At 35.0% G+C, this 22,969-nt stretch overlaps 2 protein-coding genes across 2 annotated transcripts; one reads left to right on the forward strand and one right to left on the reverse strand.

Moving 5' to 3' along the window:
- The first annotated feature begins 189 nt into the window (after window positions 1-189).
- Window positions 190-4,155, forward strand: ints12 (integrator complex subunit 12). The gene is made up of 6 exons (XM_073843034.1): window positions 190-619; window positions 703-861; window positions 964-1,148; window positions 1,361-1,520; window positions 1,611-1,763; window positions 3,354-4,155. The coding sequence occupies exons 1-6, from the start codon at window positions 464-466 to the stop codon at window positions 3,978-3,980; spliced, it is 1,440 nt and encodes a 479-aa protein (XP_073699135.1). The 5' UTR covers window positions 190-463; the 3' UTR covers window positions 3,981-4,155.
- Window positions 4,156-4,287: 132 nt separating this feature from the next.
- arhgef38 (Rho guanine nucleotide exchange factor (GEF) 38) lies at window positions 4,288-22,798 on the reverse strand. Its single transcript, XM_073842942.1, has 14 exons — window positions 22,548-22,798; window positions 17,174-17,358; window positions 16,925-17,042; window positions 14,094-14,241; window positions 13,968-13,985; window positions 13,494-13,693; window positions 12,826-12,959; window positions 12,635-12,739; window positions 12,259-12,381; window positions 11,536-11,847; window positions 9,953-10,084; window positions 9,673-9,874; window positions 7,626-7,837; window positions 4,288-4,730 (listed from the first exon to the last, which is right to left on the reverse strand). The coding sequence occupies exons 1-14, from the start codon at window positions 22,771-22,773 to the stop codon at window positions 4,548-4,550; spliced, it is 2,298 nt and encodes a 765-aa protein (XP_073699043.1). The 5' UTR covers window positions 22,774-22,798; the 3' UTR covers window positions 4,288-4,547.
- Window positions 22,799-22,969: the final 171 nt, after the last annotated feature.

The raw sequence follows: 22,969 nt of genomic DNA on the forward strand, positions 1-22,969 counted from the left end.
GTCATATGGACAATAGTTTAAACGTGATACTGATAAATGTTTATTGTCTTTAAATTGAAAACACGCAGAAAAGAAGTAAAACGTTAGAAAAACAATAAAACGATCCGCTCAGCTCCGCCCATTTTCAGTTTCCCAGTTTTATCAAGGGCTTCTCTATTGACTGTATTTCTGTTAGGTTGTCGAACCATTTCAAGCAGCGAAATACTCACTGCTAACTTCGTTAATTTGTGCTAAGTATAATATTGTGATTTACTACTGTTTATAAAAACGTGCTTTAAACAAAAACTTGAAGACCCTTATCTCGAGTTGATTGGTTTCAGTTTGCTTAGTTATCTTAGAAAAACTAGAGGTTGTACGAGTAGAAATGCGGGTTATCTAGGGTTATTCTTGTATGCAACACAGAACTGCATAGGAAGAAGGCTGATTCGTTGTCATATGTAAAACCATATAGCAATCGCTAGCAATGGCAGGAACAGTAAGTCTAGAGCTAGACCCCATCTTTCTAAAGGGACTGGGGTACCTTCACTCCAAAAGCAAAGACTCAGCAGAGAAACTCAAGGCCCTGCTGGATGAGTCTTTATCCAGGGGCAGTGACTCCATCTATAGGACATCACTGAAGGTGATCAAATCAAAAAAGGTATTTTTATGTTTGGAGTTTAACTGTTAGGTGTATTAATGTGTAACTCATTTTCCATGCATTAGGAAACCGAAGTGAGCAAGGCATCGTTGCCAAAAATGACCAAACAAGACTCCAAATCCTCCTCTAGTTCATCATCATCATCATCCATTACCAGCGGCAGCAGTAAATCAAGCAGCTCAGAGAAGACCAAGAAAGAGAGCGAGAAGAGATCTTTGGAAAAGGTCTTTCTAAATGCTATTGTGCAATATTGTTTATTATTGTAAATATGATATAACTGGAAAAGCTCAACCTAAAGTACTAATGCAAGCTCATATGATATGTAGATTAGGGTTGATCCTGGGGAAGGACCGGAGCCACCTAAAAAACCTCGTGTCGAAAAGCAGGAAAGTCATTCCTCTCCGATTGCTTTTCAAACCAAGGACATTCCCATCCCAGATTTCACGGACATTGATGAAACCAATGCCGACGACTTTGCCATGGAAATGGGTCTTGCTTGTGTGGTTTGTCGGTGAGTGGTGTAGCATAACACATTGACAGTAAGGCCAGTTTTCCCACAAAAATGTAAACTAAATTTCACATGAAAACCAAAATTATAAAAAATAAAAGCTAATTCAAAATATTACTTAATAATATGATTTATGAACATTTTGAAACAGCTTTTGTCTTGTCATTGATGTCCATTGAATCCACTGAAGTTGATCCAGCTTTCTCTCTTCTTAGACAAATGACTGTCACTTCTGGTAATCAACTAGTGGAGTGTCAAGAATGTCATAATCTGTATCATCAGGAGTGTCACAAACCTCAAGTTACTGACAAGGATGTCAATGACCCACGGCTAGTGTGGTACTGTGCTCGATGCACCAGGCAAATGAAACGAATGGTAAGATTTTTATGACAATAAGTTAGATGCATATCACTTGAGAGCTTTAATATAACAGTACCAACACTCAGTGTGATGTTCATGTCTCAGGCCCAAAAGACCCAGAAACCTCCACAGAAACCAGCCCCATCTTTGGCAACAGCAGCACCTATGTTGAAAGATCCACTAGTGAAGAAAACTGAACTAAAGCCCAAACCGGAAACGACAGGTTCATTCCAGGCCTTTAAGAGAACTGAGGTGAAGGTGAGTGTAAACATTCACACCAGTACGCATTATGGACCAGGGATCTCAAATTTGAGTCAGTTGAAAAATTAAACCAAACTCTAAATGTTTTACAGTCATGTATAAATGACTGTTGTGTCCAAAATTATGCACTATACACTATTTGTGACTCTGGACTACAAAACCAGTCATAAGTAGCACAGGTATATTTGTAGCAATAATTGTATAAGTCAAAATTATCATTTTTCTTTTATGCCAAAAATCATTAGGATATTAAAAAAAGTTCATGTTCCATGAAGATATGTTGTAAATTTCCGACCGTAAATATATCAAAATGTAATTTTTGATTAGTGATATGCTAAAAACTTCATTTGGACAACTTTAAAGGCAATTTTTTCAAATTTGTCTCTTTTTTGCCTATCCTAACAAACCATACATCAATGGAAAGCTTATTTATTAATCTTTCAGATGATATATAAGCAAAAAAAAATCGACCCTTATGACTGGTTTTGTTGTCCAGGGTCACATTTAGTTCACAGTGTATGAAAAGTCTAATAGCCCCTTCCTCTCCGGCACATAATTAAAGACGCAGAATGCTAGTATTGTTTTGTTTTATTTGTTTATTTATTTATTTATATTTATTGATTGATTGATTTTTTTTTTTTTTATTAATTAAGTGCATCAAGAACTGTTTTCTATGTCAGTATATTTTAAAATGTAATGCAAAGCTGAATTTTTCAGCATCATTACTCCAGTCTTCAGTGTCACATGATCCTTCAGAAGTCATTCTAATATGCTGATTTATTATCAATGTTGATAACAGTTGTGCTGCTTATTATTTTGTTGGAACCTTTTATCCTTTTTTAAAAAAAGAACAGCATTTATTTAAAGTAGAAATCTTTTATAACAATAAAAACTTCAATTTAAAAAGTTGTGGTCAGTACATTTTTATTCTTTCTTTTTTTTAATTAATACTTTTATTTATTAAGGGTGTGTTAAATTGATAAAAAGTGATTAGCAAAGACTTGAATATTGATTCATGAATAAAGGTAATAAATCAGTATATTAGAATGATTTCTGAAGGATCATGTGACAATTAATACTGGAGTAATGGCAGATGAAAATTTGGCTTTATTATTTTAAACCGTATTATTACAATATTACTGTTTGTACTCTATTTTGTAAATCCATCCTTGATGTTTGTTTGTTTTTTGGAAAGGAATTAATACTTCTATTTCATCAAGAAAGTATTAAATTGATCAAAAGGGACAGTAAAGACATTAATGTTCTAAAAGATTAGTATTTGAAATAAATGCTTTTCATCTGACACATAAGCAGCATAACTGTTTGATTATAATAAAGGTTTAAGTATAATAGAATAATTTTTGCACTTGAGTAATCTGCTTGTTAATTCTGGCGTCACTGTTTCTGGATCCAAGTAAAAGCAAACAACAAATGGTACTAATATACAACGGCGTTGTAATACTACAGAAGGCCAGGCAGTGTTTCCGTTTTTTATAAATTATTATAGTATTGGTGAACAGGATGGCTGGCTGCTGAAAATTCTGCTTTGTCATCACAGAAATAAATTATGTCTTTTTTTGTGTTTAGGCATCTGTGGCATCAGGAAACTCTTCCAGCAGTAGCTCGTCATTGCCCCCAGGCCTTACAGGATGGGCCGCTTTTACCAAGACCTCAAATGTAGGACCTTCCAGTACAAAGTTGAGCACCAGTCAGCCAGGTAGCAGTAAATCAACCCCACCTCCCTCAGGCTCTAAACCTGTGGGACTCACTGCGCTGGCCAATGTTAAATCTGGTCTGGCCACTAAACCTTCAGGAGGAAGCAGTGGTGGAAGTGGTAATGGAAACAACGGCTCTAGCACGGTACCCATAAAACCACCCCCTCCACTTACACTTGGCAAGCAGGTGTTGAGTCGCTCAGCCAGTGGGGATAGCTTGGGGAAAATGACTGTGACTGGATCTCAGTCACCTGGGGCGGCACCCTCTAGCAGCGTGGGAGGCAACGGTGGGTCAGGAGGCAATGGAGGGGGCAACGGGGGCAATAGTGGTGGCAGTAGTAGTAGTAGTAGCAGCAGCAACAACAACAACAACAGCAGCAATGGAGCAAAAGCTTCATCTGATGGCAAGACGCCCACTTCCCAGGAGTCTCAACTCAATGCTATGAAACGGCTGCAGATGGTGAAGAAGAAAGCAGCACAGAAGAAACTGAAGAAATGAGGAAGAGAAAGCCAGACTAATACGTTAAAGAACAAGTCAAATCCTGTTTTTCAAATCAAATATACTTGAATTTGAATGTTACTAGGCTTTCAGAAGCGGTTTGGTTAGAAGATGTGCCTCATTCTTTCTAAACCAGCCACATTACTGAAAACAAGCTGCTCATTTTAATTATGTGTTTAATAAATAACACCTTTTTTAGAAAAATTGATTATTTTACTTATTTTTTTTATGTTTATGCTAATACTTGAGAAATGTAGGAGATTAATGAACAACAGCCCACAAACAAACGTGGTAATTTGCATGATCGTAAATATTTTATTCATCACATAATCTTTTATATATTAATATTACTATATACAGTTATTTAAAATACATATTTTATCTGATTAACAAGTTCTCTATAACAATTTAATTCAAGCAAACACTGTTGGTAGCATCACATGTGCAAAAAATATTTGTGCAGGGTTGGCCTTCATTAAGTAATTAAGTTAAAAGCTATATTCATATTTTTCTTCTTTTAAATAAAAACTATTGATAGAGATTAAAACTATATATAAAAAAATAATATTAAGCATATGACATCCTTCCAAGGTAATTTGCTGGAACGTAGCCTTTTTGTCCGTTAGATTCAGCAAGCCACCAGTCTTTGTTACCACCAAGGTCTGAAAATTGCAGGATACGAACATGCTGGTACTCCTGAAGTGTGAGCTCTTGTTCACAGCGTGCCTGAAATGCATAAACTGCATAGAACTGTGAAAAAGAAAGTGAAATTAGTCTCTTTAGTAATTCAGCTTGACAGCATTACATCCTCAATGCAAGAAAATGTTACTTTAAAGATCAGATATCGTGTTTTAAACTACAAAATTCATTATATTACCACATAACAGCAGAGTATCTGAAAAATCTTTTTGTCTCATTTGAAATGACTTGGTTTGTCCTCCTCAGAGCCTTTCTAGGACATATTACCAGTAGATGGTGCTGTCTACCCATTCGTGATATGAAATTTTAAACGGCAAAACAAAATTGACCTTATTTCCTTTCTTTGCCATTAGTTTGCCTTATGTTAAAAAATAAGTTTTCATAACCTTTCATCAAGATGACTAACTTTTTTCTGTCTCTAAATGTTTTTGGTTTTAATAATTATGTAGCCAAGGTCCTTCAGGTAGTAATAAAAAGGATTTATGTCATCATTTACATAACCTCAAGTTGTTCCAAACTTGTATGAGTTTTGGAAGAGATAAAGAAACTCATACAGGTTTGGAACAATTTGAGGCCGAGTAAATTTAAAAACCATAAGACCTTTGTTCATTGTTAGAGCACAAATTAAGATATTTTAGATGAAATCCGAGAGCTCTCTGATCCTCCATAGACAGCATGGGTCCCACCATGTTCAAGGCCCAGAAAGGCAGTTAGGACCTCGTTAAAATGGTGATATCAGTGGTTCAACCTTTTTTTCGAAGCTACGAGAATACTTTTTGTGCACAAAGAAAACAAAAATAACGACTTTATTCAAAAAAATTTTTCTCTGTGTGCCATTTGAATAAAGTCGTTATTTTTGTGGTTCATTTTGTAGACCGCAAGGACCATTTTAACGATGTCCTTACTGTGATTTTGTGCCTTGACTGTGGTAGGACCCTTGCTGTGCCTTGTCTGTGGAGGGTCAGAAAGCTCTTAGATTTCATCAAAAAATATCTTAATTTGTGTCGACTATTAGTCGGATGTTTATTAATAAACCATATAAATCATAATAATGAGCCGTTAATTGCCTACATAGCCTCAAAAGCACTCAAGCGCACACAAAAACAGTTTGCCACAGTGTACCGGCAGAGGCAATTGTTATAAACGTGTTAGGGAAAAACGGCTAGGAGACTTAATTTTTTGTTAAAATAGTGCTTTCTTTGTTTTCGGTTTAAGAGATGAATTCAGCTACACTGACTCGTCATCTCCGCCGTAGTGATGTGCATGTACGCATGTTTCATACGGATTACATAATCAGAGAATATTTGTTTTCTATTTGAATTGGTTCATTTAAAAGTAGACGTTTCACTCTCTATTGATATATTTTTCATATCTGTAAGGCAAGTATACACAGAGTTTTCGCGCTCAGAGTCTGAGATGGCAGAAAACGCGCCCTGTTTGCTTTTATTATTTTACAAAAGCGCAACGTTTCGTTGTGGTTCTGAGTGCACACAAATAAACATGTAGTCTTTAAAGATTCAAAAAATGTATTACTCTTATCTTTATGACAGAGCAAAAATGACAGAGCATTAAGAGCAAGTGATCGCACCGGCGCCTCCATTTGTCTTGCAGTGAGCGTGCCCCTATTCAGCTTCCACAATCCGCATAGACACTTTAATAGCGCACAATTTTTTTGGGTTAACATTAGATACAATGTAAAGTTGCTACTACATACATCTTTCAAAAGAAAAATATTTGAGATAAATGATAGGTGAGCGTTTGGATGTCCTGCCCGATGTAGTATATTACCAGTATGCAGCAGTTAAAGGTCTGTCCGCATGCACAGACTGCATGACTTCACCACTTCCCATGGATTTTTTGTGCAACTAAGCGACTAATAAAATTTTGTTCGACCAAGCCTCTTCTTGACGACTGTTAGGGAGCAGCCCTAGAATTTTTTTAATTTTTGGGTGAACTATCCCTTTAAGTCTAAACTATATTTTCTCAGATTTTCAGAAAATCTTTCAAAAATGTTTTGTCTGTGAATGTATTTCATGCCCTATACACCTTTTTATACAAGTTAATTCTGGTCTACTTTAATTTGATTGGCTGAGTGGCATTCGAAATGTGCTGATATTTAAAGCAACAGCACTGGGACATTTCACTGTTCATTTTACACCACTTATGGTTGTATTCTATACAAGCTGTCAGTGACCCATTCTGCAAGTTACATCGTTTTGCTAGTAAGAGGTGACAAATGATTGGCTTTTTGTATCTTATGAGTGAGTCATTCACTCATGGACTTAACTGATTAGTTTAAAAAAAATAGAAATGAAACGCCACTACTGTGTGCTGCTCTGAACCATTTCCATTGGTAGAGCAAAAATGGGCCAAAAAAGTGCATTATTGTCTAATATGTATGTCTCTGAGTATTATCTTCATTTGTAAGTACTTGTAAACAAGTAATATCACACTCACAATTGACCCTTCACAAAAAGTTTGATTGATAGGTGATCTAACCAATCATAACGCAGAATCTGTAAAATGGTGTGTATTGACATCTTTCCGCAGTTGAAATTAATTGCCTTCGGACTTAGCAAAGTCTTTTTAAAGCAAGTCATTTCACTCGGTGGCCATCTTTGAACACTTTCTCCAAAACTGTTCACCAAGCTTACGATTAAATTTCATATTTGAAATCACCAATGAAATCTGATAAGAACTGCCTCAACGCTTATTTTTCAGGCTAAATCAGGCAGTGAGCATGCGCAGTACTGAACGCACGTCTTAGAGTGATTGTAAAGTGCATCATGATTTCTTCATTTCCTGAATGAAAATTTGTTGCTGGAGAAGCACTAATCAAACGTTACTGTTCCCGTAAAATGTTGGCCATCTAAAACTTGATTCAAAATTATTCAATTATTCAACTATCCTAGTGTATTACACATCCACACTCTTCATGTGTCTTACATGTTGGTCCTCAGAGGTATCCGGCTCGTCCTGTGGTCCAGACTGAGGAGACGTACTGTCTGAAGTGCTGTACGGACTAAAGCTCCGCATACTACTGCTCCTGCTGTTTGACACGAACAGACTCAGATTGTCGAAGTCATCTGGCCTCTCAGTCACCTCCCGCTGGGGATTGTAGGCTTTTAGGAATGAGGAGTACACATAGCCCTGCGTACCTAAACACACACACACAAAAAGAAATGTCATTATCAGCAGCAGGAGCCTGGTTAACCTAATAGGAGCAAAATAATTTTGCTTTGTGAGACCATAAGTGTGAACGTGATCTCAGAGAGAACAAATTGAATGAATTATCTAACGGATCATGGATTCCACTTTTCATATTCCTTTTAAATAATATACTTAAAATATCACTTTCATGACCAAATTACAAAGTACACTCTTCATTTCATATTGTGATCTTTAAATATTTCAAGTAAAGAGGCATTTTAAGGGCTTTAGTGGCTAAATAATTTTTTCTACTACCAATCGCTGGTGTTTTATCCTCCACTGACCTGAACAACCTACAACAACAGTAGTTGATACAGACAATAAAGTCACCTGACATAACAACCAGAACGCTGGTCCTGTTGTGAAGCAACAGTCTCTGCGGAGTTAATGAGAGGCTAGTTTATAGACATGTGATGAAAGAATATCCTAAGGGGATTTCATTACTCTCTGCCATAAAGTTATGGAGTGCTACCACAGATAGGATTCACCCAATTTTCCACCAGCCTTATTAATGCTTTAGTTAATGGCGTCTCCTGTAAAATGTCAAACTCTCATGTGAGTTCATGGGGTAAACATGGAAAAAAAAAACACTTTATAAAGTTCAATTTGTTAACATTAGTTACAAATTGAATGACAGTTTGTTACAACATTATAAATATGCTATTGTTCATAGTTAATTTATATTAATTCATGATACATGAACTAATATTTATTTATACAACTTACAGTGTTTAAATGTATGTAAAAATTAACATTAAGACTAATGAATACCAAGGTTTACCAAGACATTTTAGTTTTACATTCTGCAACAATTAATTTACAAATAGATAACAACATATGCTACTGTTAAAAAGTTTGGGGTCAGAAAAAAATAAATTAATACTTTTATTTAGCAAGGATACATTCAATTGATCAAAAGTGACAGTAAAGTCATTTATACTGTTACAAAAAAATTATTTAAAATAAATGCTGTTCGAAAAAATCTGGATTCACAAAAAAATGTATGCAGCACCATAATTTTTAAACTGTGATAATAATAATAATAAATGTTTCTTGAGTACTAAATCAGCATATTAATATGATTTATGAAGGATCATCTGACACTGAAGATTGGAGTAATGGTTGGTGAAAATTCAGTTTTGCCATCACAGGAATAAATTAGACTTTAAATATTAAAATATAAAACAGTTATTTTAAATTGTAATAATATTTCACAATATTACTGCATTTTTAAAAACAAATAAATGCAGTCTTGGAGAGCATACATAAATCTTAATCTAACTGACCCCAAACTTTTGAATGGAAGTGCATGTCTTATTTTTTAAATAAAAAGTCCTAATTTTGTAAATGAGTAGTTGCAGCCTGTATAACAAAACAAATTTCTTGTTTACACTTTACAATAAGGTTCTATATTTTAACATTAGTTTTTAGTTTTTGATTTCAAAAGTGCGCACATCCGACAGGCCGAAAGCTCAATGTGGGTGCACAACCACAAAAAACTGCAGATAGAAAAATTAAAGTTGGTAGACCACAGCTCCAGTAAGTAGAAAAATATACAGCCATCATTGTCTGATAAAGAGCTTTTAGGCTCAAAACGTTACCTGTGGTAAGAACATAAATATTTTTCTACTTTTATTTTTTGAGAACTGTGCCAACTTTGATTTTTCTTTGAACATTAATTAATGACTAAGAATATTTCATAATACTTCCCTCTTTTAGACTGTACATTATTATGTATTTTTCTTCTAAAAAGCAAATGTAAGGGCATTTGAAAAAGACTTACTCCCAGTATGTACTAGCCAGCGGCTGCTGCTTCCCATAGGGTCTTTGTCTTCCAGCAGGGCCACCAGCTCCCCCTCCAGCAGGCTGACGTCATTTTCCTGACAGGCATTGCAGTTACGCTTCAGCTGATAGAGCCGATCCACTGCAAACTCTTCCAGGAGCCAGGTTCTGTGCTCCTCTGTTTGTCTGGGGATCTCTGGAACCTGAAGAGAATTTTCCAGTCAGCTGGGACCTTAATAGGACCTTATGGATTTACCTATATTTATCATTTGTATTCCTACCATTTTCTTGTCCCGTTTTTCAAAGCTCACTTTGCGCTCCATCAGCTTTTGGGAATTTTCTTTGAAGAATCCAAGGTTGCTCAGTTCCTCCATGATTGAATTTTGGACTTCACTAAAGTTTGACAAGGGAACCTAGAAGACAAGTGCAATGGTTAAAATGTTGTATTAAACATCCGTGACAGAATATTGAACATACTGCAGAAAACTTCCAGGGGAATAATAAATCCTACATTTACATAATCTTAATTACAATCCTAAAAAACACTAAAATAATGGTGCACAATATTAAAGAAACTGTATGTAGTTTTGTGCATTATTGATACAATTACGTGAGTAGAATTCACTCTTATAAAGTTAATTACAGTGGATTGCTGTGTATGTGCATTTGTTGCTGCTGTAAATCAATTCGACCTTTTTTGGGGAATTTCGTACCCTCTCACCAAATGTACATACTTTCAGAACAGACGTTTGGGACTATGTTTACACTAGTGCATTTTCGTTTTAAAACACACAACTTTTGCTACAATTACGGCTGTCGTTTACACTACTCTGGCATTTTTGACCATCAAAAACAGAGACTTTCGAAAAGTGTGGACCTGAGATCGTTTCTGAAATGCTGTGAAAACGCCAGTGTAGATGAGAATCGTTTTCATTTTAAAATGCCATTTTAAAACTAAAACACACTAGTGTAAACAGGGCCTGGGAAAGAATGTGGGGAATACTCAGAAGCCATTTGCTTATTAGACATAAGTGTACCCTCAGAGTAACTTTGAAACTGAATATCAGGGTAAAAAAAATTACATACCGTTGTTTTCTACTGAATTTTGAACTGTACCCTGTTGAAAAAACAGCATATGCTTGTTAGGTATGTTTTAGTCTCGCGTAGTCAGAATCCATGGAATCCATGGCAGCTTTCATTGGCCGAGGCCCGCCCATAAGGCCGTTTGACCGACATGTCAAACAACCAATCACATCACGTCCTTTGCTGGTTTATGCTGGTCCTTGACCAGCATAAACCAGCAAAGGACCAGCATAAACCAGCAAAGGATGAGCATTAACCAGCAAAGGACCAGCATTAACCAGCAAAGGACCAGCATTAACCAGCTAAGGACCAGCATTAACCAGCATAAACCAGCTAAAACCAGCATCCCAGCACCAAAACATACCTCACCAGCATATGCTGTTTTTTTCAACAGGGTATTTAGCTGCATTACTGCTGTTTTAAATATGTAACTGTAAATAAGATTTATTTTGTAGCCTGTGAATTTTGTGAATTTTTCCATTTCAGGTTCTGTGAGAAACTATATTGTATGCCTGAAGATCCTTTATGCTTCGAATATAATAGACTAAAGGTTTTGGATAACACAAAGGTTGTAGGTTGACTCCAAGTATGGACCACAGAAGTAACCTGATAAGCCCCCCAAAAAGTCACCATTTTGCCCTTGAGCAAGACACTTAAACCTGAGTTTCCTAGGGTGAAGGGCTCTGTCACTTTCTCTTCATTTCATTGTGATTTTTTTTGCTGTTGTTTTTTTTAACTACATCACTATTTTTAGGATGTTTTTGCTACCGTCTTAACTCACCGGTATCTGGTGGATAGGTGGTTGGGCTGCTTCCATCAGCTTTCTAATTAATTTTACTACACAAATCAAGCAGTTGGTGAGGATCGTTCTGACGGCTTGGTTGAAGCATTGCAACTCCTCAAGCAACTGGGCATTGAGGGCCAGGTAATCTTTTTTGGCCAGGCCCTGTTCCTCTTTGGAGGATCGAGAATCCAACTGGCTGCAGTAGTCCAATAGTTTATCGTAGCGCTTCAGAATCAGCTTCTGTGGTGATGCAAACATTCCCAACAGGCTTGAGAGAGGAGCCAAAACCAGATGCTCCATATGATCTTTCTGAGGAACACAAACCATACAAATTTTAAACAGGATGAAAGGTGGGAAAACTGATATTTGCAGATGCAGACATTTAATTAACAAAAAAGAGGTTTATATGCCTTACAAACTAAATGATTTGATGGAAAGAAAGCATAGAGATGTGCTCATATAAGTGTTAAGAGAATACTTTATTGAATTTCAGCATTCTGGGGATGACTATTTTGCTGTCTTTTTATTATTGTATTTCCTATTGGTTGTATACAATTTCAAAGAGGAAATTTAATAAGGATCATCATTGACTGTTTGAGATGTTTATAGTTCACACTGCAGTTTTTTTTTTTCAGAAAGAAATGAGAAAGAACTAAGGAGAACTTTCAGTTTTACTTGGTAGTTTATGCAAGTGAATGTTTGTGTGAGGAAAACACTCACAAACTGTTTGTATGGATCACTGCCATTCCTCTTTTGCTGAAAGCCATTTGTGTCTATTTTGTCTGGATCCTTCATTATAGCTTCTAGGTCCTGTGCATTTTGAACAGCAACAGATATCATCTCCTACAATAAAAGAGAAATATAATTATTTAATTCAGGTTCTAAATAACCTAGTAGTTTACGACAAAGAGGACACAATATTTACAAGTTTGCTTTGAAATGGTTTCAATTTATAGAAATGCAATCAAATTCACATTGTACAATAGGGGCTCTGTCTTTTTTCCTCCCAAAACACTACACCTCAATAGCTAAAATTAATTGCATTTATTTTTGCATGCATAAAATATTTCACATGTTTATTAATGCATATTCATACCTGAGCATAGAGCAAATAACAGCTGATGTTTTTCACTAGCTGTCTCACAGCTTTCTCAAGGCTACGGAAGAGTTTTTCCTCCTTGTCAAACGCTTCATCTCTCACCTGTGAAGACAGAAGCCATAACACACTCACACTGCCTTTACAGAAGTAAAAAGCATGATAATATTAGACTTGTTTCATTAAAATACCTGTGGCTCAACACCAGTGAGAATCTTGAAATAGCTTGTCAGGCGGTCTGATTTCTTCCTTATAGAATGAATGTTGAACTTGTTGAGTTTACCAATCAGTGAGGTTTCATCGTCACTCCTCTTATACTTCAGCACTGAAACAACACAAGTGGCCTTTATTTGCATACTTGAAAACTCCCAAACCAAAAAGAAAGTAAAAAAGAAAAAACATTTTAACCTGAATATACCACCTGATTTGTGAAAATGATTTGTTGGTTTAACTTAAATTATGTAGCCTAATCTGATTGACTTAAAATTTTGAGTTCATTTAAACTAAAATTTTGAGTTGATACACAGAAAGAGATTAGATCATTCAAAGGAAACTCAAATATTGTTATTTGAACAACATTTGTGACCCTGAGCTAAAAATAAATAGGCTTTCCATTGAAGTATGGTTTGTTAGGATAGGTCAATATTTGATAATCAAAAATTAGGTTTTGATATATTTACGGTAGGAAATTTACAAAATATCTTCATAGAACATGATCTATACTTAATATTTATCTTTGTTTATTACAAATGTACTTGTGCTACTTAAGACTGATTTTGCGGTCCAGGGTCACATTTGGGAATCTAAGGTGATTTTTTTTGTACTTGATATAGTTAGCACAAAATCCTGTGTGTCTTACCTATGTCTTTCCTCCTCTTGAACTCATTAATGTTGATATTAATAATCTTTACAGTGGTCAGAGCTTCCTGTAAGGGCCTGTTGTCAGGGTGGTCCGTGGGTGTTGCATTCCACAGTTCAGCCAATAGCAGTGGGTATTTCATGATACGCTGGACTGGTTTAATGATTAGAGAGCCCATGTCTAGCAAATTGGGCTTTCCTCTAAAAAATGACATTGAATAAAGAAAACATTAAAGACAGAACATGGTGCTCCACTTTGTTGACTATATACAAACTGTATAAATTACTGTTTCTGTAGCACAACTGAAAGAGCTTGGCACTAGCAACAACAAAATCCTGTGCCTAGCTTGAATACACTCTAAGGTTGTGTTAAGAACTAAGATAAGTCTAGAAACTAACATGTATATTTATAATTATGAAATATTTGGATGTATATTATTTATGACAATGTTTAAATGAGAAACTGCATACTCACTCTTGGTCATATATTCTCCTGTGAGAGAAAAGACAACAAATCATTAATGTGAATGATTTGTGAACCTTAGAGCCTAAGCCTAAACATTACACCCATATCTAAGATAAATGCAGTTATAATCATTACTTGAGTGTGGATATGCATCTTCTAAAATGCTGCTGGATGTCATCCTGTGCTTCATAAGACTTGAGTAAAGCATTAGCCTCGTCGTGATGATAGCAGTAAATTTTGTATACATCCTCCATGACGGCTTTGGCTTGAATAAACACTTCTCCTAAAAAAAGGTCAGACTGGATTTTAGGCAGAAACTTGTGAAGTTTAAAGAGGTCAGAGTTTGATATGAAAGTCTTCATATACAGTTGAGGTCAAATGTTTAAATACACCTTGCAGAATCTGCAAAATATTCATTATTTTACTACAAATCATACATGTTTTTTTTTATTTAGTACTGACATAAATAAGATATCTTACATAAAAGACATTTACATATAGTCCACAAGAGAAAATAATAGTTGAATTTATAAAAATGACACCATTCAAAAGTTTACATATGCTTTATTCTTAATACTGTGTTGTCCACAGCTGTGTTTTTTTATTTTTAGATTCATCATTTCACAGTGAGGACAACTGAAGGACTCATATGCAACTATTACAGAAGGTTCAAACACTTACTGATGCTTCAGAAGGAGACACAATGCACAATGCCTTAAAAGCCGGGGGGTGAAAATTTTCAGGGTAAATTTAATCTTCTGGGGAACATGTAAGATTCATTGAAAGGACTTGATGTTACAATCTCTAACGTTGCACCAATTCTAGGATAGAATTCTGTAGCTTGTGAAGGCATTAATAAATGAAAAAAATATGAAATTTAGAAAAAATGAGAAAAATGTACACATCTTTATTCTGTTCAAAGGTTTACACCCCTGGATCTTAATGCATCGTTTTTCCCTCTGGAGCATCAGTAAGCGTTTGAACCTTTTGTAATAGTTGCATATGAGACCCTCTATTGTTCTCAGTGTGAAAAGATGGATCTCAAAATCATACAGTCATTGTTGGAAAGGGTTCAAATACACAAAAATGCTGAAAAACTAAAGAATTTGTGCGACATGAAGGTTTTATCTGAAGAACAGCGGGCAGTTTAACTGTTTAGGACAAACAAGGGACTCATGAATAACTATCACTAAAAAACAACAACAACAACAAAAACAGCTGTGGATCATTCAGGTAACAGGGTCATTTTTATAAATTCAACTATTATTTTCTCTTGTGCACTATAGGTAAATGTCTTTTATGTGAAATATGTTATTATACTAAATAAAAAATAACATACATTTTGTATGACCCCTCTTATTTTGGTAAAATAACATTTTGCAGATTCTGCAAGGTGTATGTAAATGTTTGACCTCAACTGTAGTTAAATAATTCGAAATAATTTTTCATTTAAATTTAAATGATAATAAAATGTTGAATAATTTTAAATCATTAAATGAAGTTTAATAAAATTGTAAATAATTATAATAACAATTTTATATTTTTTATTTTGAAACTACAGTCGTGGCCAAAAGTTTTGAGAATGACACAAATATTAGTTTTCACAAAGTTTGCTGCTCAACTGCTTTTAGATCTTTGTTTCAGTTGTTTCTGTGATGTACTGAAATATAATTACAAGCACTTCATACCTTTCAAAGGCTTTTATCGACAATTACATCACATTTATGCAAAGAGTCATATTTACAGTGTTGGCCCTTCTTTTTCAGGACCTCTGCAATTTGACTGGGCATGTTCTCAATCAACTTCTGGGCCAAATCCTGACTGATAGCAACCTATTCTTTCATAATCACTTCTTGGAGTTTGCCAGAATTAGTGGGTTTTTGTTTGTCCACCCGCCTCTTGAGGATTGACCACAAGTTTTAAGATCTGGGGAGTTTCCAGGCCATGGACCCAAAATTTCAACGTTTTGGTCCCCGAGCCACTTAGTTATCACTTTTGCCTTATGGCACAGTGCTCCATCGTTCTGGAAAATGCATTGTTCTTCACTGTTACTGTTGTTGGATTGTTGGAAGAAGTTGCTGTTGGAGCGTGTTTTGGTACCATTCTTTATTCATGGCTGTGTTTGGGGCAAAATTGTGAGTGAGCCCACTCCCTTGGATGAGAAGCAACCCCACACATGAATGGTCTCAGGATGCTTTACTGTTGGCATGACACAGGACTGATGGTAGCGCTCACCTTTTCTTCTCCAGACAAGCCTTTTTCCAGATGCCCCAAACAATTGGAAAGAGGCTTCATCGGAGAATATGACTTTGCCCCAGTCCTCAGCAGTCCATTCGCCATACTTTTTGCAGAAGATCAATCTGTCCCTGATGTTTTTTTGGAGAGAAGTGGCTTCTTTGCTGCCCTTCTTGACACCAGGCCATCTTCCAAAAGTCTTCACCTCACTGTGCGTGCAGATGCACTCACACCTGCCTGCTGCCATTCCAGAGCAAGCTCTGCACTGGTGGCACTCCGATCCCGCAGCTGAATCCTCTTTAGGAGATGATCCTGGCGCTTGCTGGACTTTCTTGGACGCCCTGAAGCCTTCTTAACAATGCAGTGGAAAGTTTTTTTCGGGATTAAGTTAATTTTCATGGCAAAGAAGGACTATGCAATTCATCTGATCACTCTTCATAACATTCTGGAGTATATGCAAATTGCTATTATAAAAACTTAAGCAGCAACTTTTCCAATTTCCAATATTTATGTAATTCTCAAAACTTTTGGCCACGACTGTAGACATTAACATTATTTTTATTGGGTTTAATAATTTTATTAATATTTAGGTTAATAATAAACATGAATAAAGTAATCTTAATTTATAATGTTGGTTGTTGCTTTACATTAATAATAGCCAACATTTTTGTTTGTTATTGCTTGTTAGTCAATTATGACTGAATGAAATTTTTAATTTTTTTTAAAATGACCTATGTGTTGTGTTTCAGGGTCAGGGTCAGCTGTTGCATCTCTCAGCCGTTGGAGCAGCTCAGCAGAGACAACACACACAGACTCAATGTTGGTAAACAGTCTATCTATATCCACCACCTATAAAAAACAAACAAAACATCAGACCCCATTTAAATCAATGCACCAAACAAGATGTTAATATAGAAATTTCAATATCATTTGAAATAATACATCTCTATGGAAATATGGTTGTGGGACTGTGAACGTGCCTGGGCTGCTCTTAGAGGAAGCAGCACCTCGCTTATGCAGAGCTCCAAGTCCTTCTGATAGTCTCCCTCTGTCCTTACCAGCTCCTCAATGACCTTTGACCTTTTTATCATCCTCCGTTGGCGGATCTCTTCTGGATCCATGGCTGGGGACGTGGGTGAGGAGAGATCATGGGGAGACATTTTCTCTGATGCGAGGAAGCAAAAAAATTATGCGGTTTAGATTTTGTTACAGTATTAGTCAAAAGTTTTTGAACAGTAAGGTTTTTAATGTTTTTTAAAGAAGTCTCTTCTGCTCACCAAGCCTTCATTTATGTGATCAAGTACAACAACAGTTACATTTTGAAATATTTTTTAAATAAATTTAAAATAACTGTTTTCTAATTGAATGTATTTTAAAATGTAATTTATATTATATTGTATATTTATGCTGATCATATAACTTCCACCTCCCCATATAATTATTAATGTTGATGTTTTATTATTATTATCAATATGAGTATATTATAATTATCACTATTTACCTCTTTCAATCTTGTTATTACTACTACTACTATTATTATTATTATTATTATTATTATTATTGTAATGTTGTTTTTTTGTTTTTACTTTTTTATTATTATTATTAATATCATTATTATTATTATTATTATTATTATTATTATTATTACTATTATTTTCCTTTGCGTCTTATCTCTCTATTATTTTTCCCCTTCCCTTCCTCCTCTTCTACTACTTTTTCTACTGTTTGTTCCTTATTTCTATTGCCTCCTTTTTTTCTCTCTTCTTTTTTTCTGCTCGTTCCTTTTCTTCTAATTATTATTATTATTATTATTATTATTATTATTATTATTATTATTTGTCCTCTTCCTGATTTCCCAACCTCCTCTCACCTCTTCATTACTATCATTAATATTATTACTTATACTTTTTTTATCATTACTATTATTACTGTTCTGAATTGTCCTCCTGTTATCTTATTATCATTATTATCAAGTATTTATACCATTATCATTATTCAAGTTGCTGATGTAGTAGTAGTAGCAGTTATCGTAGTAGTAGAGATTGTAGTAGTAGTTGTGGGTGTAGTAGTTGTAGCAGTTATTGTAGAAATAGAGATTGTAGTAGTAGTTGTGGTTGTTGAAGTAGTAGTTGTAGTAGTAGACGTTGTAGTAGCTGTAGTATTAGTAGTCACTCCTTACCACTGATTGATTTCTTTATATTAATATTTTATGTTTTATTTATATCTATGTTATTTGTTTTCATGTACTGACTTATACATGTTTATGTATGTATGTTTATTTGTATGTTTTCCAAAGTATGTACTGTGACATGTCCACCCAGTTACCTTTACATGCACACACGCACACACACAAACGCACGCATCTGTCAGTTCCTGACTGTATTGGTTTTGTTTTGCCTGTCTGTTTTTTTTTGTTTTGTTTAGTTTGTTTGTTTGTTTGTTTGCTTTCCCTGTTTGTGATCCCAATTTATGTACATCTTGCATATTCTAATAAAAAATAAATAAATAAATAAATAAAATAAAATGTAATTTATTCCTCTGATCAAAGCTAAATTTTCAGCATCATTACTCCAGTTTTTTAGTGTCACATGATCCTTCAGAAATCATTCTATTATGCTGATTTGATGTTTAAGAAGTATTTATTATTATTATTATTATTATTATTATTATTATTATCAATATTTAAAACAGGATTCTTTGATGAATAGAAAGATGCAGCATTTATCTGAAATAATAAAAAGCTTTTGTAACATTATACACTATATACCATTCAAAAGCTTGGAGTCAGTATATATATTTTTTGAGAAAGAAATTATAGAAATAAATAATTTTATTTATAAGCATCAAAAGTGATGATAAAGACATTTATAATGTTACAAAATATTTCTATTTCAGATAAATGCTGTTCTATTTAATTTTGTATTCATCAAAGAAACCTGAAAAATTCCACTTAGCTGTTTTCAACATAATATTAATTTTTTTTTTTGAGCAGCAAATCAGAATATTACAATTATTTCTGAAGATTATCATGTGACTTGAGTAATGATGGTAAAAAATTCAGCCTTCAAATCATAGGAATAAATCACATTTTAAAATATATTCAATTTTTTTTTTTTTTTTTTTTTTTTTTTTAAATAGTAAAAAAAAAAAAAAAAATTCTGTACTTTGGATCAAATAAATGCATGCTTGGTGAGCAGAAGAGACTTCTTTAAAAAAAACATTAAAAATCTTACTGTTCAAAAACTTTTGTCTGGTAGTGTAGACAGTTGAATCTTGTTAAATTCATGATGAAAAATGAAAGCTGTGGTTGCTAGAAATTGTGGTATTGTGGAATAGTGTATTGCCTGTATATTTTTACAACTCATGACTGCCATAATCTGTTTAGTACATGTTTAGTAAAAAAATGCAATTTGCATTTGAAAAACTGACCTAGAGTGGTATTGACCACTATTATAGTTGCACAAATGAATAATTACATTACAGTATTTTCATTATGAATCATCAAAACGGAATATGTAAAAAACTGGATTCAAATCTAAATATTTATGTCTTGCTGCTGGCAATTAGAAAGTTAAACAAAGCAGGTATGTACTTTGGGAAGTGAGATGATTCTTTGTTTCCTGACCACCTCAATATGACACTTCCTCTTACAGAGAGAAGCAGAGAGAGGCTACTGGCAAAGGTGGGGCCAGGTGTCATATTACTTTTTGTGATGTGATTGCTGTCTAGGCCTTATATATTTTAGTACCTGCACATCCCAGAGATAAATTTAATGTTTATACAGACTAATCATTAGACCAAATGTCAATATTATCAGATGTAGGCTAAATAAGGAAATGATTGCAATAATGTGCGGATATTATTTTGCATTACATGGTAATGACACTTCTAAAGCAACCCAATCCTACATTTTACACTTAAAGTTTAGAATTCAATCGTTTTAATTAACCAGGAAACAAAACTGTGACTTATTCTGTGTGAAAAAATGTGCAGTGTGCAGACATCTGAGGAGCAAGTCTTAGACAAAGAGTTTGGTTATGACAATAGAGGAGTTGTATTTCACTCATCCCATTCACACAGAATCATATAACAAATCTCTACCCTACAAATCATCATAACATGTTCACTATTCAGAAAAGAGGGACACATGACACCAAACTCAAGCTACACTCTTAAAAATAAAGGTTCAAAAAGGGTGTTTTTGCAGTGATGCCATTAGAACATCCATTTTCCGTTCCGCAAAGAACCTTTCACTTAACAGTTCTTAAAAGAACCATTTTGAAGAACATTTTAAAAATCTAAAGAACCTTTTTCTACTATAAAGAGCCTTTTCTGCATTTGAAAGGTTCCATGGATGTTTAAGGTTCTTCAAGGAACCATCGATGCCAATAAATAACCTTTATTTTTAAGAGTATAATGCAGGATTCCTCATAGCAAATGTTTAATCAGTAATACATTATTCTCTAGTGAAGCTGCATTTTAACCACCTGAGTAATTTAGACTGCCAGAAAGGAAAACACAAAGCCTTTCACAGACTTTTCACTGAAGGCCGGCTAATGGAAACCTGTGCCATGCAGAACAGATCACATTTCTGCAGGAAAACGTGACCTGACTGAACTCAAGCTTGGAGATTTGCTGCAAGCTCTGGGTGAGCTCTTTGTGTTGTATCGATAATGATTTGCCTACTTTATTTTAATTATCTTCAATCATCTGAAAGCCTCAAGCAAGGCTCCCATCCAACTCTCTCTGCTTGGTTTGACTCAGTAACACAATGTAAACATACAGGATGCAAACATATCTCTTATACACACACACACACACACACACACACACACACACACACACACACACACACACACACACACACACACACACACACACACACACACACACACACACACACACACACACACACACACACACACATAAGTGGAACCTGCCCTGCAAGTGCCCATTACGAGCTTGTGTCTCATGTGATCATGTGTTTGCTTTAGACATTTTTTTTTCTTTTGGGACAGACATGAAAATATCATATTTCAAACACAGTCACTTATTAAACAGTTCTTTTTTCAAAGAACTAATTGTTTTACTAGCGTATGAATGATCCAGTACACTCAGTTTTATGAGAACTTCCTGTTCAGGGATCAACATTTCCTCAATGATGTCATCATATTTGACTTGAAATGTGCCACATGACATACAGCTGATATACTAAGCAATATAAATATATAGGTTTAAACATGGCTAAATGCCTCAATTTTGAGTTTATTTTTTAATTTATAAAATGGACTACATCACTGCACTGGAAACATTTGCAGATATATTCATATCTAGAAGTAGGATTTTAAATTTGAATAACTAACAAAAATTATTTGAAGGTCTGATTGCTAATGGTTCTTTAGAAAAATACTGCTGACATATTCCTTTTTGTCAGCGTTTCAGTACGTAACCAGTACGTAAAATGGTTTGTTTGCTTTTTAAAGGTACATTTGTGAAGTCTTGGAATTCTCCTTCACGTGAATTGAATGAATGACAGCTCATTTTGTTTATATAAGGGCTATTGTCTGCAAACTAAGAAGCTTGTATGACAAGACTGTCCTCATAGCTGTAAGATGTCCTCAATGTCATGACTTGGCTGTCCTGAACAGCTTCATTCCCTGTTTGCTAGAAGCTGTTAAACTAGTTTTTCAAAAGTGATGTCATTTTCAAGTTAAGATTATGATGACACTGACATATCAGCACAACCAGACTGTGACATGATGTTCACAAGAAAATCATTGAATGAAGTGTATATTTCTTACAATATTTCTTGTACACTGAGGTAAATGCTCTAATAATTCAAAAAGAGTGCAATGCGGAATAAACTAACAAAAGATTAGTAGATAACTAGAAACTTCCTGATAAAGTAAACAACATGGCACTGTGGCTGAGCTTGTTTACGACTGTTCCACAGCCATGTTCAGCACTGTGGCCGAGGTTCAGTTTGCATATGTGACATCAGTCCAGTGGGAATAGATCTTTCTCTGTAACGTAACAACGCAACAGGTGCTAAGCATCAGCACATGCCCTCTTTTTTACTCTGCACCATACAAAGATCTAATGGAATTTGAGATGGGAGGCTTTACAAGAGTATAATTGATATAAAGCCAACTCTGTGCTAACCTACTGCTGCTGAAGGATGACAAAAATAGGTGACTAGGTAAAAACGTGTTGGTGTTAGCTCTACAACTTTCCTTCAAAGGTTAGCAAGGCTTTACTACAAAAATACTTTATGTTTAACCACTATAAGAGAACACTACTTCATACAAATCAGCTGAGTAATCACATATTTAATTGTGACAAAAAGAAAATTACCTTTAAGTTTAGCACTATACTCTGTCTTGTCAGAATAGCTCCTTCTCACCAAGGTTGAGATGCTGATGTCACCTTTGGAAGCGTCATCATCCACAATAGTATCTGTCTTCCTCCTTTCCAGGTATCTTATAAAAAGTCTGTTTCTTCTTTTAATGCCTTTATCCTTCTCTTTTTTCTCCCCCTTTTCATTCTCTCTGTCATTCCCACTGGCCTGGTTGGGATCCATGTTGACCCCTCACTGCTCCCTCTTGTTTGGCTGTCTGGTGTAGAGGTGAAAGAGAGAGACAGAAAAGGGGAAAGTCTGGGAAGAGGAACAGGTGCAGTGTTGCTGCTATTGCTGTGTACACTAACTCCATGCAGGTAAACCCTCCCCCTCTGTTTCCGGTATACCTGTCTCTGGAGAGCTGTAGCCACACCTCCGT

Source organism: Garra rufa, chromosome 6 (assembly GCF_049309525.1).
Source record: "Garra rufa chromosome 6, GarRuf1.0, whole genome shotgun sequence".
Taxonomy (NCBI): domain Eukaryota; kingdom Metazoa; phylum Chordata; class Actinopteri; order Cypriniformes; family Cyprinidae; genus Garra; species Garra rufa.

Bases quoted from the DNA above. Each gene is read 5' to 3' on its own strand.
- ints12 (XM_073843034.1), top strand. From the start codon at position 464: ATGGCAGGAACAGTAAGTCTAGAGCTAGACCCCATCTTTCTAAAGGGA. The intron at 862-963 runs GTCTTTCTAAAT...TATGATATGTAG, and splicing joins AGAAGAGATCTTTGGAAAAG to ATTAGGGTTGATCCTGGGGA. The intron at 1,764-3,353 runs GTGAGTGTAAAC...TTTTGTGTTTAG, and splicing joins TTAAGAGAACTGAGGTGAAG to GCATCTGTGGCATCAGGAAA.
- arhgef38 (XM_073842942.1), bottom strand. From the start codon at position 22,773: ATGGATCCCAACCAGGCCAGTGGGAATGACAGAGAGAATGAAAAGGGG. The intron at 12,960-13,493 runs GTAAGACACACA...GTGTTGTTTCAG, and splicing joins CAAGAGGAGGAAAGACATAG to TGCTGAAGTATAAGAGGAGT. The intron at 12,382-12,634 runs GTATGAATATGC...CTTTTATTGTAG, and splicing joins GTTATTTGCTCTATGCTCAG to GAGATGATATCTGTTGCTGT.